Genomic DNA, 22,016 nt, shown 5'->3' with positions numbered 1-22,016 from the left:
CAGACTGGACCATCTGACCAATCAGAGCAGAGTAGACCAATCACAACAGACTGGGCCGTGTGACCAATCAGAGCAGAGTAGATCAATCACAACAGACTGGGCCGTGTGACCAATCACAACAGACTGGGCCATCTGACCAATCAGAGCAGAGTAGATCAATCACAACAAACTGGGCCGTGTGACCAATCAGAGCGGAGTAGATCAATCACAACAGACTGGGCCGTCTGACCAATCACAACAGACTGGGCCATCTGACCAATCAGAGCAGAGTAGACCAATCACAACAGACTGGGCCATCTGACCAATCAGAGCAGAGTAGATCAATCACAACAAACTGGGCCGTGTGACCAATCAGAGCGGAGTAGATCAATCACAACAGACTGGGCCGTCTGACCAATCAGAGCAGAGTAGACCAATCACAACAGACTGGGCCGTCTGACCAATCACAACAGACTGGGCCATCTGACCAATCAGAGCAGAGTAGATCAATCACAACAGACTGGGCCGTGTGACCAATCAGAGCGGAGTAGATCAATCACAACAGACTGGGCCGTCTGACCAATCAGAGCAGAGTAGACCAATCACAACAGACTGGGCCGTCTGACCAATCACAACAGACTGGGCCATCTGACCAATCAGAGCAGAGTAGATCAATCACAACAGACTGGGCCGTGTGACCAATCAGAGCAGAGTAGATCAACTTGGATGCATGTAAACCTATTGTAGGAGACTCAAAAACAAAATTAGGAACCTTTAAAATTGCATAATAAGGGCACTTTAAATTCTGCCATGGTGCCTGAATACCCTGATGGTCTGGCAAACATGTTTGCTTGCTCAGTGGGAGCCGTTTTAATATTTACTTGCAAAGCCCCCTCAGCAAACAGCATGGAAAAGACTGCAACAGACTGAGACATAGCAGGATTAATAGATGAAGCTTGGGCAGACAAGAATAGAGGATCTTAAGGTCTCTATCACAGTCACCATGACCAGAGCCATGCGGCTTCATCAAGACACCAAGTAAGTGCCACAGAAGACAAATAAACTACAGCTGTGCCCAAAACCTTAGTGCCACTTTATCAGGCAGTATCCAGAAGGCAAGTCTGAATCGAATGCCCTACTGAGATACTTTTATAATGGCAATGTTTTGCATTTTTATTAGATGTATGTAGATGGCAGCAAGTGAGTCACCGAGTCATTCATTCAAACGATTTGTTCAAAGTTCAGTCATTGAATCATTCATTACACTGACCCATTCAAAATGCAGATTCATGTCAGCTCGCACATCGTTAAACAATAATAACGATATCATCATAGACTATACTTAATTAGATGGGACATTACGGTTTTTGAAGCAGTCTGAATTAATTTCCTCACCTTAAACCACTGACTCACTGGGCACTGACAGCAATGTGTCGTTGTGTCACGGACACTCTACTGCACAAGGGTGGCATGTTGGTGACATAGTTCTACATTATTTGTGTGATGTTTCCACAAAGAGTACGATAAATAGCCGTGATGCAAGACAGACACAGTGGGAATACATCAACATGCTCTGCTTTGAAGAGCTAATTAATTCTTATCCTCCTCCCGCTCTTCCTGTGCTTCAAAGGAAGACAGAGACGCAACACATAACTCAACCTGGAGTCATCCGATTGGACTTATATCGGATTCCTGTCTGCAAAACTTTCAATGTCTGCCAGACATCAGTTTGACATCTCTAGATCTAAGTATACCTACACCACTAGTGTGTGGGTCTGTGAGTATCTCTAAAGAATGAAACGTGTCCTGGATCCATATTTTAAAGCTCTTCTGACTGTTGTCCCGAAGAGTGTTGCGTGCTTCAGAGAAGCATGAGTCATGAGGCAGTGTTTGCCTGAGAGAGAATTGTGGGATTGGTTGTGCTTTAATGTAGGGGGAAAGAAAGAAAACGCTGTTCTAACACAGTGTCCAAACCAAGTGCAATGCAATAAGTTTTGATTGACGTGATTCCACTGTTTGTCCTGACTGAAACTGAAAATATTGCATGATGCAACAATCACAGTCAATCCGAATATTGATGTTACATAAAGCGTGGGATTTTAGAGCGGGATATTCAATCAATGAGAATTTCACTGTGGGCGGAGTCACCTATAATAATAAGAAAAAAAAGGAAATTAAAAAATGTTAGTGCTTTTGATTTGTTGTTTAAGATTAATGTCGTAATATTTTGAGAATAAAGTCAGCATTATAAGATTAAAGTCAGAATATTTTGAGAATAAAGCAGCATATTGCATAAATAAAGTAAATTATTTTAAGGAAAAAAATCCATTTTATGAGAAAGCCATAGCAACAGAAGATTAATGTAATATTCTGAGAATAAAGATAAATTTATGAGAATAAAGTTAATAGCATTATGAGATTAAAGTCAGAATATTTAAGTAATATATTTGAGTAATATAAATTAATATATTGCATGAATAAAGTTAATTATTTTGAGGACAAAAAAATCTAAGATTATGAGAATAAAGTCGTGGCAATACAAGATTAAAGTCGTAATACTTTAAGAATAAAGTAAAAATTACGAGAATAAACTTGAATTTAAAATATTTTGAGAATAAAGCAGTATATTGCACAAATAAATGTAATTATTATTTTGAGGTAAAAAAAATTTCTAAAACTATGCAAAAGTCGTAGCAACACAAGATTAATGTCATAATATTTTAAGAATAAAAATGACAAGAATAAAGTCATAGCATTATGAGATTAAAGTCAGATTATTTTGAGAATAAAATAGAATATTGCATGAATAAAGTTAATTATTTTGAAGACAAAAAGAAATCTAAGAAACCAAATTCTTGTTTACTGTTGGCCAAACAACATTTAATTCAAATGTCCACTTAATCTTTACAGTGCTTCAGCCACTGTAATTTCTTGAACATGAACATGCTGACATCAAAACATGCAAACTCAGAGCGAGGGTTTAAACTTTTATGTTGAAATTGTAATGAACAACAATTCACATATTTAGAAAGATATTGATGTATTCTCCTGTGTTGGTGTAGGTTTATAAATAATTACATTACAAATCTGGTGGAATAGCACACGTTATGTGACCAGATGAACGTTATAAGTGACCCAAACTCACAGCAAATGCAGAGAGAGAGTTTGTTAAAGCGATAGTTCACTCAAAAATGAAAATTCCCCATTGACTCCCATAGTATGGAAAAAAATACAGACATTCTTCAAAATATCTTCTTTTGTGTTCAGCAGAAGAAAGAAACTCATACAGGTTTGGAACAACTTGAGGGTGAGTAAATGATGACAACATTATATATATATATATATATATATATATATATATATATATAAAATTTGTACTGTAGAATCATCTGAGGAACCTGATCCAATCACAAAGCTGACCTGAAATGATCCCTGGAGCGACGCTTACCTGGGAATGGGCTGTGAGGTGGGAACCACTGGCATGAACTTTGGGCAGTTGGCCATCTGTTCCTGAACCTTTGTGCAAGATGAAATATGCGACCGCATTTTGACCAGGGTGACCTGGGATATTCAGAGGAACATGATAGAGCAAAATGAGTAACTTGAGCTTAATACAAATAACACCTTGATTAAGGGCATTTAACTTGCAATTTCTATTTCACTGTGGAGTAAACAGTGGAAATGTGGCCCTTGCTGGTCATGTTTTTAAATCCAGCGGTCATGTTTTGCTGACTTCATAAAACTAGAATATCTACAAAACTGCTGTGTCAAATCAACAATGAGCAAAAAAAAGAAAACTGCATAATAAACATAATAAATAAAAGGGTTTAGTGGTCTCTCTAAGCTCACTGTGGTAATTTACATCTCAAGGCCCAGGAATACTTCATTTTCCACGTCCCGCTCCAACTCGCGCATTCGTGTCCAGATTTGAAAGTATACATGGACGTGGATGGATGCATTGGACACGTGAGCAGTACAACTGCTTTTCTATCTACAAGACGTCAGAGGGCAGTGCTGAGTCGTGTAATTTACAGGACATTCGCTCGGAAGGACACAAAAATTGGGCTGCACACGGATAGTGTGCATGGACGTCCGCGGACTCTCCTGAAGACGAAAAGTACATCACCAGAGTGCGCGGACTGTCGCGGAACGTGAACAGCCGAAGTATACTTTGGGCTTTAGTGTGTCAAATTGTGCTTGTTTTGCTCTGACTTTCATTTATAAACCGTTTATAAACTGTCACTGCGGTTCTGAAAGGCTCCTGTGGGAGTTATAATGTCCCTGAAGCATTTTTTCGTGTGTATGTCTTACATAATGACAGCTGCACTGTTCAGAGGAACATGCCTTGTGGAACTAGACACAGTTTTTAAATCCATATTTGTGCAAGCAGAAGGACTAACCTTTTTGCTGCACCCTCGGCATGGTGCCTTATACGAAGAGAGCTGTTTCTCCACGCTGGAGGATTTGTCCACTTTCTTTGGATCGAAAGGCATGCGGCAGAGTGGACAGAGAGGCGAGGTCACCTGCAGACACGGCTGTAGACAGTCCCCACAGAACCTGTGAACACACACAGACAGAAACATATTACAGACACACTGTGTAGCAGAGCATGGCATAGATGGTTGAAATATTTTAAAATAAAGTTCTCTCTAAACATTTTTCAGCTGTTACACAAACACGATTATTTATTCTGAAATGGCTTAAAAGAGATCCAGATTTTTATTATTATTATTTTTCTGCCCTAAAACTGATCATGCAGACCAAACCATAAGGCCTAGACATATGAAACTAGTTCTCAATTTGGGGACACAATGGCATGGTATTGCCCTGATCGGCTAATAGGGGGCGCTACAGTGATAGAGGAAAATCACTCATATCCTTCTATCATTGGAATCCTTGACTCAAGACAAACAAAATGTGTATCTCTGATTTAATTTCTGTCATGAAAAAATTTCCGCCGTGTTGGATTTGATTTTCACAATGAATTTTGACTTCCAAAATGGTACGCCAAAAAGTTTGAAGTAGGCGTGGTCACCTTTACTTAAATGGCTATAACTCTTGAATTGAATGAGATATTTTCACCAAACTTAGCACACATATGAATGGGCTCAATCTGAGGTCACATAATTAAATAAATTAAATAAACTGCAGCACTATCACATTTTACGTGCATGTAAATGATTGCAAATTATGCTGTATTTAACATACCTATTTAAAATACGTTATTCAAATTATATGTTAGAGTTCGTCATTCTGAGAAACTTTGCCTCAAAAGCCACTGCTGTCAATCAAATAGTTTATTAAAGGGGACATATCATGAAAATGACTTTTTTCGTGTTTAAGTGCTATAATCAGGTCGCCGGCGCATCTACCAACCCAGAAAATGTGAAAAAGGACAACCCAGTAACTTTGTTTTGGCAAGCCTTTATCTGAATGCATGTAAAAAAAATTAGCCGCTCAGATTTCGCTCCCCCAGTGACATAGGAAGGGGATCTTATTATAACATTACAGCCCCTTAATCTGCACGTTTCCACTCACGGTGCCGCCATTTTGTTTTCGCGAGTGAAATGGTGCACCAGTTCTAACAACATGGCAAAAGTTAGAGCAAAGCATGCTAACTGTTCTGTCGTTGGCTGCACAGACGAGCACAGAACACTATTTAGAGAGTCTCGTTAGCTTGGATGGCCTGCAAGTTGACCCTGGCAAGCTTGATTGCTAAAAAAGGAGCGTTTCTGTCCAGGCAATATTTTTGAAAAAATATTAAACCATTCACAGCATTTGATAGCAATCATAAACGTTAGCCTGGTGTGTATGGCTCTGTTTGGCAAACAGGTAAGCTATATATAGTGGGCGTCCATACGGGTTTAGCACAAAAGATTAACATGACAGCACATGGTAGTCGATGAGTTGAATCAACTCCACAGCAACTACATAAATTTATCCACTAACCATTCAGAAACGTCCAGTTTCATTCTAAAAGTTGTAACTTCTTCCTGAGTCTCTCCATCAGTGTCGACTCCGGTTTGAACAATGTAAGGCTGAACACCGTTACTGACAATCCTCATTTTGGCTGCGTGAGATTCTCCAGCTTTGTTGTTGTTGAGCAACCAAAGCGCGAGCTGTTAAAGCTCCGCCCTCTTCCGGAAAGGGGCCGGGAGCAGCAGCTCATTTGCATTTAAAGGGACACACACAAAAACGGCGTGTTTTTGCTCACACCCAAATAGGGGCAAATTTGACAAGCTATAATAAATGATCTGTGGGGTATTTTGAGCTGAAACTTCACAGACACATTCTGGGGACACCAGAGACTTATATTACATCTTGTGAAAAGTATATTATAAATATAAATATTTTGCAAACTAGTGTAAGGTTTTTTGAGCAACCTCAACAAACCCAGTTTAGTACAATTAGTACAATTTAATATTTGGATGGCTATAACAAGGTAATTTAAATAATGGGTGTGACCAAGTTTACCCAGAAACCTATAATTCCTAAACAAAACCTCAAAACTTCACAAATTTACACAAGTGTATGCAACATACAATCCTAAACATGCATGCAAACATTTTTATGGAGATCGGGCAACATTACATCAGTGGTTTCAGGCTTGCTAAATAACACCTAATGTCTTTGTACGCATGTTTTAAAGGTCTTAAAGCAAGTTTGAACCCCAGTAATTGCTGCTTGCAGCTATATTTTACTTTGTTATTACATGTTTGTTAACGTCCTGGTCTTACTGTGAATCAATCATCTGTGCATGATATTCCAAAGAAAATTCAATGTATGTCTTTACAATCAAACTGTAATAACTCTTAAATTCCATTTGACATGGAAGTAAATCATTACTGAAGTAAAATGGGTTGCAAATATTTCATGTTGACCTCAGAGCTGCTACTGAAATGTATGAACGCTAGCATGATTTGTTTCTATGATCATAACAGTAATCATATAACATACAGACACCAGCCCTACTGGTACGGCTTTGATCCGAGCAAAGAGCAAATCATGAATTATCACCATTGCACTTACCTTCAGGTCTCCCCCGAAGGACTTGTTCCTGTAATAAGTGTACTATAAGCAGCACTGGATAAAAGTGTCCACTAAATGTTTACTAACTGCTTAAGCCTCTGAGGAGAACACCAGTTTTGAACCATTGAACTCTGGCTGGCAGGCAACAGGCCTGTGAATAGCTGAACAAATGCTGATGTATCAGACTATCAGGAATCTGGCCATCACCTTTCAAGCTGGCGTGACTCAGCTTGGGTCCAAATACATGGCAGCATCAGCAAAAAATGGCTAGTGAACTTGCCGTGGCAGCCTTGTCACTTTCTGACGGATGAGGCAAGAGTTTATGGGACTGTAAAAGCAATGAATCACTCAGAGCTTTTTGTCCGCCAGGCTTACGCCGCGTTTTATGGCACTGTTGAATCCAGGGCCAGGGCCAATCAAGAGCCACTCCATCACTGTCTACACTTAAATACGGCACTGACTGACTCACGGGGGAACAGGAAGTGAAGGTCAGTCACTAAGTGTAGCGTAGCGTTTGCAAGATTCCTAAAAATTCAAAGAGTCGTGTCATGCTGTAATTAACGGCATTCTGCCCTCTGAGTTTTTGGTCAAATAAATATTGATCATTTTTTAAAACTAGTGCTGTCAAACCACTAAAAAATGTAATGAAATTAATTTCAGTATGCAGTAAAGAAATTAAATTATTGTGGCAGACGAGTGCAGCAATTAACAGTCTATATCCCACAGTGATCCATTGAGTTTGTCAAATCTGTATGAAGCAAATTGTGAGACTGTAACAATCAGGGATGAGCATGATCCTGTAGTTTAAGCACCTAGTCTGCTAACAATCGATTTTAGGCTACGTTTACGCTTGGCATTAACATGCAATCACCATGAACAGATCAGATCATGAGCCAGACACATTTGTGCACATCATGTGGCTTCTGTACATCAGTTAACTTCCGCCTATTAGCAAAGCTGTGTATCGGTACTTCCGTTTCACCTTCGCACCAGACTTCTCTGGAAAATGTAGGAATACAAAAAGGTAAGACTAATAAATGTTTACGTATTTACAATCAGGTTCTTTTGGAAGCCTCATAGATTACTTCCAATTTACATTCTGTAACTGTGCAAACTATATAGATTCAGTCTATAGTCTTGCAAGCTTTAGTCATGTAGCGTGGATAATAGGGGTGTAACGGCATGTATTCATCCTGAACCATACGGTACGGACATCACGGTTCGGTTCATGCAGTCAGATGACGAATACAGTCAGTCACAGGCAATTCACACTCCAATCCAGAAGGGGTCACACGGTAATGCAACACTGTTTGCTAACCGCTACAACAGGAAAAAGCGCAGAAGAAGAAGAACAGGCAATCTAGCGGTGTGTTCCAAATGGGATATATCACCCTCCGAAGGGCACTTCGGAGTGAAAACAATCATGGCCGCCATATTGAAGGGTCGTTCCAAACCGAAGTGCTCAAAACTGGCCACTTCAAAGGGCCCTTCGGAATGAAGGATTTCGAAGGGTACAACTGATGGACACTTCGGGCCCCCATGATCCTTTGCACAGGGAAGTTGTTTGGCATCTCAGAATGGGTACAGGAGGTTCGGAGTTTGATTTTACCTATAAATGTATGTATAGTATTTTTCTATACTACTGTAATATTTATACAAGTTAGATTTGGTACATTATTATGGTCAAAACAACATTGTACTACTTCAACAAAAATACTTTACAGCTCCCTTTATCAGTCCATTCAAATGTTTAAAATACATAGACAATATACAATATGGGGAAATAAACCAAAAATAAATAAATAAATAAACAAACTAACGTTAAACAAAAGGTGCAGCTTGCACAATCTGTGCCAACAGTTTTTTTGACCCCTACACCCTTCATCCCTTCGAAGCTCTCACTCCGGAGGGTAAACCCTTTGAAGGGATTAGGGCATAGGGATGAGCCCTTCCGAATGGAACGCAGGGTAGATGTGTGTGTAATCTCTCAACCAGTGTTTCAACCATGGAATAATATCTCATGTAGCATTACATTTACCTCAGGCAAGTCATTTACTGTCCACAGCATGTTAGTTCATGTTAGTTATACTGTGTATAAATGGGTCTAATAATATTTTAAGAAAATTTCAAAAATTAAATAATTGGCTTTTATATAATGCCTTTGTACTAATCATATTTTAAAATTATTTTATGGAAAATATTACCTTCATATTAAATGTAGGATGAGATAACCTGAAAAGAAATACCTAGTAATACAGCACTTTTTCAGAAACTTTTATACATAATTATTTTTTATATTATTTTTAAAAGATAATTGAAATGATCATAATATAAAAATTGGTAAATTTGTTAAAATTATTCTAGCGTTGTCAAAAGTACTGACTGCGATACCAAGTCTGTACTGAAATTTTAAAAATATGATGCTTTGAGCACTATTGAGCGGATTCGTAAACACCTCTGATTGGCCTTCGTTTTCACACGTTCAACAGATATGTCTGTGATTGGCTACAATGATCAACGCTCTGGAGCATTTGAAAGCACATGAAAGTGTTTGAATTTGAAAGCGTTTTGAAAGTGGGAGCGTTTGCAAGCGCTTGGAGAAGAGCGACATTGATGTCTATAAGCGTTGATCATTATAGCCAATCACAGACATATCTGATGAATGCGTGAACACAAAGACCTCGAATTGCGGTCGGTACTTTTGACAACAAAAATTATTCTGTTACATACATTTAACAAATATCTAAACAATGTTAACACTTCAAAAAAAACATTTTTTTTTTTTTTTTTTTTTTTTTAATTTTCATGCCAGTTTAAAAAACTCCTGGCCAATATCACAATAACTGGCCATTGGCAACTCGGCTCTTTAGATATCGGTTCTATCATAGGCCACTGAAAAATCTATATTGGCTGACCAGAATTTATGATTTTTTGGTGGGAAAAAAATAATTCCATCAAATATAATTTCACTGATAATTTTACAGAATATTTCACTGAGAGAGAGAGAGAGAGAGAGAGAGAGAGAGAGAGAGAGAGAGAGAGAGTTGACCTTGTTTCTAGTGTGAGTGCTGCTGACTCTCTCCTGCTTCATTGTGCTGCTGTTGAGCATTGCAGACATAATGAGAGCAAATGAAAGCAGGTGCTGGTGGTGAGTTGGGCTTGAGGCTGCTTAGGCCTCTTCCCCTACAATCCCTGTATTTCACTGCTTAAAGCCGAGCACGATGGCTGCCCTTCCTCCCTTAGGAGAATGAAGCTATTTCCATAGATTTGTAAACATCAGGGGAAAAGAGAATGACTCCCAAACAGACACAATGTTCCAGACAGGGTTTGGACAGGAAATTTGATGGTCTGAAATAACAGACAATAATTTGACAAGCTTTCACGCATGGCAGGAAGTAAAAGAGAGACTTCACACAGAGGTCAGTGATTTCATCATTACGGGTTTGGAATGACATGAGGGTAATTAATGACAGAATTTATAGTTTTGGGTGAACTAACCCTATAAAGATAGAAAATCAATTCAGTCAAGAGCAATGAGATTGTTGGATTAACATCAATGACACAGACGGCAGCAGGTTTATTAGGCTGCTGTCACTTTAAGACCGAATGCACTGATCTAATATACTGTTACACATGTGCTTTCTTTCTCAACTGCTTACGCTCACTTAGACATAAATCACTGTGTTTAAGAGGATTCTCGCAAAGACAGGCATTTTCACACATTAAATGTGTGTATTTGACCGTTCAAGACCAATAAGGCGCTAAAAAATGAACTTAGTTCAGTACTCACATGCTGTATGAGCAGCAGCTTCATGTGCGCAAGTTTCAGGTGTGTGCGCTCTGAAACAATCTCTCAGACAGTGTGTGCATATGCCGAAATGAGCCCTCTCCCGCTGCTTATTGCGCTTGATTGGTTTAAAACCACGTTTTTAAACCGCAAAAAAAAAAAAAAAAAAAAAGTTTAACTGTAATATTGCCTAAATCGCATTATAATTGCATTATGTGCATAACACATTTTGGTGGGTCACTGCCCCTACAGATGAGCCATGGCTTATGTCATACAGCAGTCAAACAGAATAGAGAACAGAAACAGAAGAATATGGTTGTTTCTCTAAAATAAGAACATGGTTCACCTCAGGTAAAACTACAGTAGATGAAAATAATGACAATAAGTGAAGTGGTATTTGTTCTGGGATGAGCTATGCTAGTCTACCTCCTGCTGTTGTGGCCCTTGAAGGCTACTGTGGTCCACTGTTCTCACTTAAAAAAACAAAACAAAAAAAACATACATTCTCTGCAGTCTGTGTTAAATTGCTCCTCTTTAGCAGTGGAAAGGATATGGAAGACACGTTAGGGCTTTTCAAACTTGAAATAGTTAACCCTGGGTCATTCTAAACCCGGGGTTAACAGAATCCTGCGTTATCATGCTTCACGTTTCACATTGCTCCTAATTTTCCTGGGGTTAACAATTAATCCTGGGTCTCCATGAACTGTAGTTTCACACTGTACATTCCTAAACCATGGGTTACTGTCCTTATTTGAATATTAAAGGTGTCAGCGTCACTGATTGGACAAACGCCGCATGTTTTCATACCACTGCGCATCCTCATATATCGCCGACTGTACTATCAAGTGTATCCTGAATGGACTTTTCATACTATAAAAAGGTAAGAATGAAACGATTTCTTCTTCACTCCAATTGTTGAGTTTTCTGTCACCATTTTGTTTATACAGCACGTGACTGTCTAAAGCACGTGAATATGAGGCACGCGATTGGCTGTCGTTTGCTAAACAACTAGTCATAACATTCTAACACCATTTCATTTCACACGGCACATGTTTGGCACTGCAGGGGTTAACAGCACAAAAGCAGCACTAATACTGCACTAATTTCATAACCCCGGGTTTAAAGCGCTGCTAACCCCTGCTTCTAAATTACAAGAGTGAAACGTTCCTGTACCCAGGGTTAAAGGACTCGTTAGTTAAAGTTTTCTCATTAAAATCAGATTATCTCTTAATTCAATAGTATGTGTGGGAATACCAATATGGCAGTGCAGTGACTTCATTTATTTTGACATCATGTCATCTTCAGAATCTTTAGAATTTTGTCTTTGAACTTCGGTTTTTAGCAGTAGCTCTGTATATTTCAATGGAATCGCTGTTGAAGACTAATTAGCTGGTGAAGTGGATTTACTTGTTGTAGAGTTAACAAAAGTTATCATGAGCATTATAATGTTTGAATCGGATGTCATAACAAATGTCAGTAGACTGGGAAGATTTTAAAACAAGCAGTTCATTCATAAATCCGTAAGATCTTACCTTCATGCTGTGGAAATACAAACCAGAAGACAGAGCACAACGAGCGCAGCGCTGAAAAAGGGCGGGGCTACATAAAGTCTACAGATCTATGGTTGAAGGAGATTTTTTCCACTAGTACATGGCTATAACTAAGATAAAGTCTATACTTCCATTCATTGTATTTTCTCATTTATCAGCTGCTGGTTCCTCTCATCCCCTCACTTTTATCTCTTCCTCACCTTAAGTTCCCACCTCAATCATCTCATTTACTGTGATGAATAATTCAGCAGCTCCAGAGAAAGCTGTTGTGCTTGAATGCATCACTGAACCAGGAACATTAAGATCCAAACTCTACCAGCCATCTGATGTAGTCAAAATCAGCCTTAACATTTCAACTAGGGCTGTCAAGCCATTCAAATGTTTAATCTAATTAATTACATGATGTGCCGATTAACGCACATCAAATTCGGCTGAGAAATTACCCCCAAAAGATCATTTAAAGTCATTATTGTGTTAAATGAGAAAAGCATCAAAAAGACATAGTAGCTTTAGAAAGAAATATTTTATTTGATTCAACATAGAATTTATTATTCATAAACTTTTAGGCTACAACAGCCTTTTTTTTTTTTTTTTTCCCAGAAGCTGCATCTGAATTGGTCTTTAGATATATTTACAGACCAAAACAGTTTGGTTACCTACATTCATCAAAATATCTTCCTTTATGTTCCGCAAAAGAAAAAGTCATACAGGTTTGAAACGACACGAGGGTATGTAAATAAACAGAATTTTCATTTTTGGGCAAACTATCCCCAGAATATGAAATTATTTTTTTAATTAAATTATACGCTAAGTAAGAAACAAAAACTGCCAGTAGGTGGCAGTAAATGTCTAAATGAGTAAGTTATTACGCGTGTTCGGAATTAAGTGTAACAACGATATGCTTAAAACGGAGAAGTTTTTCCTTTGAGTTTTCCACGTACAGACGACACCGTTGTCAAAACGATCCCCATTCATATGAATCCGCGAAAATGAATAAAAACACTATTCTGCTGGCAGGCCATTAGATGGCGATGAAACACTATACTGAACACGTAATGTGCATGTGCATGACGTCATCTTTTCATAGATTCGTGTTTTTGTTGTTTACACAGAGACTGTTTTCAAAAATTTGCACTTTGAAACCAATTTTCAAAAGTTTGCATTTTCAGGCCACCAAAACGCCATTGTTGTGTAAATGAACGGCCAAAACGCATAGTTTTTCATTTTTAGTTGAAAATGGTTTCGTGTAAACAGCCCCTAAGGAAATGGCTCTCTTTATGAATGAGCCATTGAATCGTTGGTTTACCCAATTGATTACTTGTATAATATATCATATGATATAAATATGAGACAAAAACTCATACAGGAGCATTTTTGCCCTGATATCTTGAATTTTAGGGTCATTCTAACTGCATCACACAGCGAGTTGTTGCCCTGCTTCATGTTCGTCACCAATCAACTGTATGAAATGTAAGATGAACTACGTAGGTCTGGAGCGCAGCGGGTGCGTTAAATAATTTTAACGTGTTATTTTTCCACAGTTTTCTGAGGACCTAAGAGAATACAACCAATGTAGGAGTCACAGGATCCACACAGGTTTTCCCAACACTCGTTCATCTGCCATTAGTAGAACAAACAGACCTGAGCCTATACGTCGCTGTCTCAGACTGGTCAGGATGTTCAAACAATCAGAGCGATGTTGTGATAGTGCCAAAGAGCCACAGTGTTTACACTTCTCAGGGAAATCAACATATGAATGATTTACTTGGGTGTCTCTGCAAAATAACTGTGACAGAATCTAAAACACTGCTCTTAAAGTAAAATTCATTATTAAATTAAGGATTAGTTCACTTCATAATTCAAATTTTCTAATAATTTACTCACCTCCATGGCTTTCTTTCTTCAGTGGAAAAGAAATGAAGGTTTTTGAGGAAAACATTCCAGGATTTTTCTCCATATCATGGACTTCACTGGGGTTCAACGGGTTGAAGGTCCAAATGTCAGTTTCAGTGCAGCTTCAAAGAGCTCTACATGATCCCAGACGAGGAATAACAGTCTTATCTAGAGAAACCATTGGCCATTTTTAAAAAAAAATAAAAATTATATACTTTTTAACCACAAATGCTCATCATGCACTGCTCTGTGATGCTCCACACATTACGTAATCATGTTGGAAAGGTCACGAATAACGGAAGTACCGATCCAGTGTTTACAAAGCGAACATGCAAAGACTAAATCAAATGCCTTTACAAAAAAGGTAAAACAACGATATTGGATGATTTTGAAGTTGGAGGAGAAAATGAGATGGAGTTTTTCACCTTACCGCGGTACTTCCGCCTACGTCAAGCGTGACCTTTCCAACATGATTACGTCATGCATAGAGCATCACAGAGCATTGCAAGACGAGCATTTGTGGTTAAGTAGTATATGTTTTTTACTTTTTTATATAAAATGACTGGTCGTTTCTCTAGATAAGACTCTTATTCCTCGTCTGGGATCATGTAGAGCTCTTTGAAGCTTCACTGAAACTGACATTTGGACCTTCAACCCGTTGAACCCCAGTGAAGTCCACTATATGGAGAAAAATCATGGCATATTTTCCTCAAAAACCTTAATTTATTTTTGACTGAAGAAAGAAAGACATGGGGTGAGTAAGTTATCAGAAATTTTAATTATGAAGTGAACTAATCCTTTACAAAATGGCAAATATTAAACAGTAAATATAACTTGGAACGCAAATACAGCCACAACAGTTCACTCAAAAAAAGCAGTCATCCGCAGGAACTAAAGCAAAGTCGATCTGATCTCAAAGATCACAGATAAACTACCAAATCATTTCTGAATTAAATTAAATAAAGCAACATGAAAGGAGAAACAAGAAAGGCTTAAACATGGATAAATCTTTAGGCATATGCCTCCTACTCTTGAGATGAGCCACAGCATTGCACGGTCCATGAATGTGTTATATGAATGTGATATATGAGTGTGGGCAGTTCTGTGCAAAACCAAAGACAGCATCAGAAACGCCAGCCCACATTATTTATGAAGGCGGTCAACCACAGTTTAATCAATGTGCTACAATCTCACCTGCATCTCTGGCAGGAACATATGGTGGTGTTGGCATAGCGAGATAAGGATTAGGACAGTTATTTTAGTCTACTTATAAAACCATCTAATCTGTATTCGGCAGGTAGATGCATTAGAAAATGAGTATGCAGACAAGCGTGGCTCTTTTTGTCATCAGGCTAGAGCAGCTGCTTCAACTTCCCTATTTAGCTGCATAAAACTCACTAGAACCAGATTTCCTAAAACTAAAACTAAGAATTGTTTGCCAAGTTGAGCATCACTGTATTCTTATGGTTAGGAGTTGTTCAAATCTCTAACCCTGTATTAAAGGGGTCCTTGATTCTGATTTTACTTTTTTAACTTTAGTTAGTGTGTAATGTTGCTGTTTGATCGTAAACAACATCTGCAAAGTTACGACCCTCAAAGTTCAATGCAAAGAGAGATATTTTCTTTTAAAGAATTCACTGTTTGAGGACTACAACAAATGGCTGGTAGGGACTACAACGAGCTTCTTCTTGTGTTAGTGACATCACTAACCCTAAAATTTACATAAACCCCGCCCCCGAGAACATTCAACAACTCAAAGGGGGTGAGACCATGTTGGGCTGCTTTAGAGAAGAGGAAGAGTTGTTGTAGTAGAGTGTTGTTGACATGCCGTCATTTTACACCGGACTGCTTCACAAACGAGGGTCAATTCAACGCTGGATTTGCACAAAAGATTAACATGACGGCACATGCTAGTCGATGAGCTGAATCAACTCCACAGCAACTACATAAATTTATCCACTAACCATTCAGAAACGTCCAGTTTCATTCTAAAAGTTGTAACTTCTTCCTGAGTCTCTCCATCAGTGTCGACTCCGGTTTGAACAATGTAAGGCTGAACACCGTTACTGACAATCCTCATTTTGGCTGCGTGAGATTCTCCAGCTTTGTTGTTGTTGATCAACCGAAGCACGAGCCGTTAAAGCTCCGCCCTCTTCTGAAAAGGGGGCCGGGAGCAGCAGCTCATTTGCATGTAAAGGGACGGCATGTTTTTGCTCACACCCAAATAAGGGGAAATTTGACAAGCTATAATAAATTATCTGTGGGGTATTTTGAGCTGAAACTTTACAGACACATTCTGGGGACACCAGAGACTTATATTACATCTTGTAAAAGGGGCATTATAGGTCCTATTTAAACTTTAGCACTTTTCGACTTGGTTCTGGTCTTTGTAGGGCCATTTTTCATCTCTCTCCAGAGGCCTGTTGCAAAAGGCTAGTTGAACAAACTCTGAGTCTCAGGAGTAGGTTTAGTTGACAAAACCATACAAATCCAACTTGGTTTAGATCAGGTACAGCGGGCTCACAACATTCGGTATAAACGGTCAGGGTTTGATTCAGAGTTTGTGATTAATGGTAGTTGACTGATATATCGGCCTTGACGATGTACCAGCCGATATTTGCCATTTTATTTTTAATATAAGTTTTTCTGTAGGGTTGCACGATTAATCTCAATCGAATCAAAATCGCTATTTGGCTTAGTGCGATTTTGACATTGCAAAGGCTGCGATTTTTAATCATATAAATACGTACACAGCGTGTTAGTGAAGAGCTGCTCTGTGATCAGTAGTAAATGACGCTCCATCTGAGAGCACTGCATTAGAAAAAGCAACACACGTCAAATATACAAACATGAGAAGCCTTTATAAACTTCTTTTCTAACAAAAGACAACATTTAATGTGTTTTTACTCCAAACTCACTTCATGACGTCAGTTAAGTGTTTGAAATAGCATTTTGATTAGCATTGGATTATAAATATACTTTATTATTACGGAAATACCTGAGAAGGCTTGAAGAAAACATATAAACCATGTATTGTTGTAGTCGTCTGTTTATTTTATTCATGTTTAATCAATCAAAGTGTTTCTACCTTCTTCGATTTTTTCTCCAAATCGTGCAGCCCTATTTTTCTGTTTGGCTGATGTATTGGATTCGGGACTTTTATTTTGACGGCGGCAGCGCTTCCATTCTCTGTCTTCATTAGTTATGGTCTCTGTTTAACAGTTTTGTCTAATACGTTACTAGACAGAAATGTTAAACAAAGAAAGTAAGCTGTACAATTTCAACTGTACAAACAATTTCTTTATTTGTGAAAAATACTGTAATACGATTACAGAATAAAGAAGTCGCCATCTAAAGTAAGTCTGTAAATAAATAATTCATTTATTTAATATTAATTCAAATATATATCGCCTTTATATCACCCCCCTGCTCTCTAAGACATCGGCACTGGCCATCAAAAAAAACAATATCGGTCGACCACTAGTGATTAACTCTGTGTGCAACTGAAAGTGTGACATCAGCAGTGAACAGCCAATCACACAGAACATGGAGAGCGTCAGTTTGATTCACTTCTCTGCTGAAGATTAAGAGATTATTATGAAAAGTATAATGCATTTACAAGGCAGGAATAAACACTGCTGCTGCAGCGAGAGTTTGAGAAGGGGATATAAGGGGAGTGGCTTGATTGCATCACATGTAAGTCACTTTGCTCACAGCTGATTGGTCCAGCTTGGGTTTGTGATCTCGAACCCAGAATAAAACACGCCGTGTAGTGCAAGTTACAAAAAACAATCCACCTTCTTGAGGCCAAAAAAAAAACCCAGAGTTTGCTCAAACTAATCTCAAACTCAAACTGAAAACGGCTCCATGCAACAGGTCTCATTTTTTGGTTTGGTATACCTTGATTTGGTACCATCATTAGGCCTATAACTGTTTTTTCCTCCATATTCTCACTATATTGAAAGACCGATGTATCAAAAACACACGTCAGGCTTTACAGGCTTAAGCATCGGTTATCAGGGGGAAAAAAAAGGATCCCTCAGGTTTACAGCAGCTGTGTGAAGGTTACAGTGTTTCCCTCATCAAAAATTCATTTTTTTCTGAAAGGGCAGTAAAAGGGCAAGGCCAGTCCCTGGGTGTTTCAGCGATCAGCATCTCCTCCCAGTAATGCTCCACACGGACCTCCAGGTGAACAGCAATCTAAGCTTCACTCTTCACAAAATACAGTGCAAAGCACAAATTACTGTAATCAACCTGTTAAATCAAAACTATGAGCTGCCTTTATCCGATTAACTGAAGTGAAGACTTGACGAGTATCTGAGATGCTGCCAGTTCAGATGTGTCTCTAAATACATCTATTGTTATGGAGCTCAATATTCTCCATTGATCAAAGAGCGACCGATTCAGCCATCCACAGCAGCTGGGGTATTTTTTGATACTGCTACATCAGTTCAGATGCCTTATGTCTGGATTTTTGTTTTCCTCTATGAAAATGTCTTCAATTCTTCAACCCAATAGAGTGGAACGGTCGGGAAGTAAAAAATCCATTTATTTTCATGAAATGGAAATTGATTTTTAACTATAAAGTTATAAACCTTTAAAGACAGCCCTACTGTGAGCTACGAGGTTGTTAATCGATGATATTTGCTTCTGTTGAATCCATCAGCTCACATTATTTTAAATTAGTTTTAAAATAATCGCTTAACAGCAGAATTCATGGTGAAAAACTACATTACCCATGATGCTCTACAAAAATACCACCAATCAGAGTCAAAACAAGCAAACTGCGCCTCTTTAGCTCCGCCCACTCCCATGAAGCGCTGTAAATGACGTAATACGAGTCGCTCTAAAAATACTTAAATATTTGTATAGTGTATATATATATATATTATAGTGTATAAATATTTGTAGTGTATAATTATATATATATTATATATATATATACACTAATATATATATATACATATATATATATACATACAAACAAATATTTAAGTATTTTGAGAGCGACTCGATTACGTCATTTGCGGAGCTTCATGGGAGTGGGCGGAGCTAAAGAGGCATGGTTTGCTTGTTTCGGCTGTCTGATTGGTGGAATTTAATGTACAGCATTATGGGTATATAAGCATTATGGGTACAGCCTTATGGGTATATATATATATATATATATATATATATATATATATATATAAAAAAAAAAAAATCTACATTTTTAAAATGAGTAAATTTATATTTCTCCATCGCAATTCTGTCAGCCAACATTAATTCAACTAAGTTTTAAAATAATCGTGTTTAACAGTAGAATTTGTGGTGAAAAACTACATTACCCATAATGCTGTACATCAAATTCCACCAATCAGACAGCCGAAACAAGCAAACCACGCCACTTTAGCTCCACCCACTCCCATGAAGCTCCGCAAATGACGTAATCGAGTCACTCTCAAAATACTTAAATATTTGTATATATATATATATAAGCATATTTTGCAATAAACTTAAAAATGTATTGTTTTTATATATAATCAACATTTTTAAAATGAATAGTTTTATATTTCTCCATCACAATTCTGTCAGCCCACATTATTTCAACTAAGTTTTAAAATAATCGCGTTTAACAGTATAATTTGTGGTGAAAAACTACATTACCCATAATGCTGTACAAAAATTCCACCAATCAGAGTCGAAACAAGCAAACCGCGCCTCTTTAGCTCCGCCCACTCCCATGAAGCACCGCAAATGTCATTGAGTCACTCTGAAAATGCTTAAATATTTTAATATAAGCATATTTTGCAATAAACTTAAAATATATTGTTTTTAGATATAATCAACATTTTTTTAATGAGTAGTTTTATATTTCTCCATCGATTCAGCTGTTTGCAATGCTTCATGGGACTGTAGTTCTTTTCCTCACAGTCGTGTACCTTTGTATTTTTGTCTGATTTTCAAATACTCTTTTTCATTGGTGTTAATGTTGTTCCAGAAACCAGTAAAACCACTAACAAACTTTACAATTGTTACAGTTCAATATCACAAGTTACAGTTCAAAAGTGTTTAGAATATTATAGGTAACGTTGGGAAGTCCAACTCTTTTTAGCGAATCGGTTCTTTTGAACGTTCGTTTCAGGAACCGATTCAGTGATCAATTGGGGGTTAGTAGTGGTTATATTTATGTCACGTAATTACCCTGTCAAGCTTATTTCTGGTTCTTAAAAACAGAAGCATACATGCTACCAATAGCAAGCTTTGCATCATTAAAATGTCCCATTCTAACGATGAAAACGCATTTTACAACCGAATATGAACTAGCGTTTTAATGACTGTATTCCCAATCAACGTGTACACATCAAAAAGTAAGATCAGTCGATAAACGACTCGGTTCCCAGACACCAGACAGATTTGGTCTTGTTTGCGAATCGGTTCGAATGATTCTTTTAAAAGAACCGAAACAGAGATCACTATGACATATCGCTCGCAGCTTTCTCGCTTTGTTCTTTCGCACAGATGGGAAGTGAAACTCTTAAACCCCAACTGACGTTTATATATATATTTTTTCAAAATTATTTAGAAAATTGTAAGGTCACGAAATGCATACACAGATGAAAAGACGCCAATGTCGAGCATCATTTTCATTACCCAAGACTGACAAAGAAACACGATGTTGAAGTCGTGCAAGCACAAAGGGAGCAGTTTTTCATCTTTAAAGAGTGACATTACATAATTATTCTTCAAGAACTATATTGGAAGCGTGTGTGATTGTGTGGGCTTTAATCTACAACCATCTCAAACAATAGGATAGGTGAATTCTGTCTACATGTGGTGAATATTTTTGCAAAAAAAACACACATACTGTATAAAGTACTATATATGCATGAATGCAAATGCCAAAGTGAGCACTCCAAAACTGATGTTTTTCTCTAAATCATCAGAAACACTGAATGGACATTTTAAAAGGGCCACTATACTCACGTATGGGCGCAGCTTGCGATGCTGACAGGCTTGTGGTAGACCTCCAGACAGATGGGACAGGAGAACTGGCTTTCCAGGCTTTCCCCAGGTGCGGCTGCTGCGGCTCCATTTTGCTGCTGATGCTGCCTGAGCTGAGCAGCCGACACAAAACTGCGGAACATCGCCATCATGAACACGGACAGCAGGATCAACCACTAATACTGCCGATGCAAATAGGATTCCGTGTTTTTAACGAATGTATCGCAGGGAAAATGTGATTTACACGACATTAGATACCGCATCTGCAATCTCCAACACTGTTAACCGAGGAGGACACGCCGTTGTTCCAAAGAAGTAAACATTACATGGTAGCTTTAACGGAACGGTCTCGATCCGATTAGGAGGACAAAACAATGGGAGTTGTAGTTTTTACAGCGATAACATTCGCAGAGCGGCAGTTTAATAGAACTACATTTCCCAGACATCGCGTTCATAACAATTCCATGTAGCATAGATAGATGGCGTCAACGTAAATGTAGCGAATGTAACAAATAAGGTCTACGTTGTCGTTCAATAAGATAAAATTATGATATATTTTTTTTTAGATACGAACGTAAACGTTAAGACATAATAAATCATTTTACAAATTGCAGAAGGGGGGAAAAGAAGTATGCTTCCTTTCTATATAAAATAATAAAACATTGGTTTCCTTTTTAGCCCGTTTTTTTTTTTTGCATGTGTATGTGGTATTTAACCACAAAAATTAAACATTACACTTTAGGATAATAAAACATCAATGTCAGACGATGCTAAAATGAAACATAAACAACATA

The 22,016-nt window shown here is 38.0% G+C and overlaps 1 protein-coding gene across 2 annotated transcripts in view; it reads right to left on the bottom strand.

Annotated features, from left to right (window-relative positions):
- The window catches only part of LOC127516465 (E3 ubiquitin-protein ligase RNF166), a 30,334-nt gene extending 8,423 nt beyond the window's left edge, over positions 1 to 21,911 (bottom strand). The window contains exons 1-3 of one of the 2 annotated variants that reach the window (XM_051901133.1): positions 21,205 to 21,911; positions 4,380 to 4,536; positions 3,428 to 3,540 (exon numbers count right to left, since the gene is read on the bottom strand). In XM_051901133.1, coding sequence (XP_051757093.1) covers positions 3,428 to 3,540; positions 4,380 to 4,536; positions 21,205 to 21,374 — 440 coding nt within the window. In that variant the 5' untranslated portion in view covers positions 21,375 to 21,911. Of the gene's footprint in view, positions 1 to 3,427; positions 3,541 to 4,379; positions 4,537 to 15,267; positions 15,357 to 21,204 lie in introns of those variants that run through there. The other variant, XM_051901134.1, reaches the window with a different exon arrangement.
- Positions 21,912 to 22,016: the final 105 nt, after the last annotated feature.

The sequence above is a fragment of the Ctenopharyngodon idella genome, chromosome 7 (genome assembly GCF_019924925.1).
Source record: "Ctenopharyngodon idella isolate HZGC_01 chromosome 7, HZGC01, whole genome shotgun sequence".
In the NCBI taxonomy this organism is placed as follows: domain Eukaryota; kingdom Metazoa; phylum Chordata; class Actinopteri; order Cypriniformes; family Xenocyprididae; genus Ctenopharyngodon; species Ctenopharyngodon idella.
This window is presented reverse-complemented; position numbering and strand designations above follow the sequence as displayed.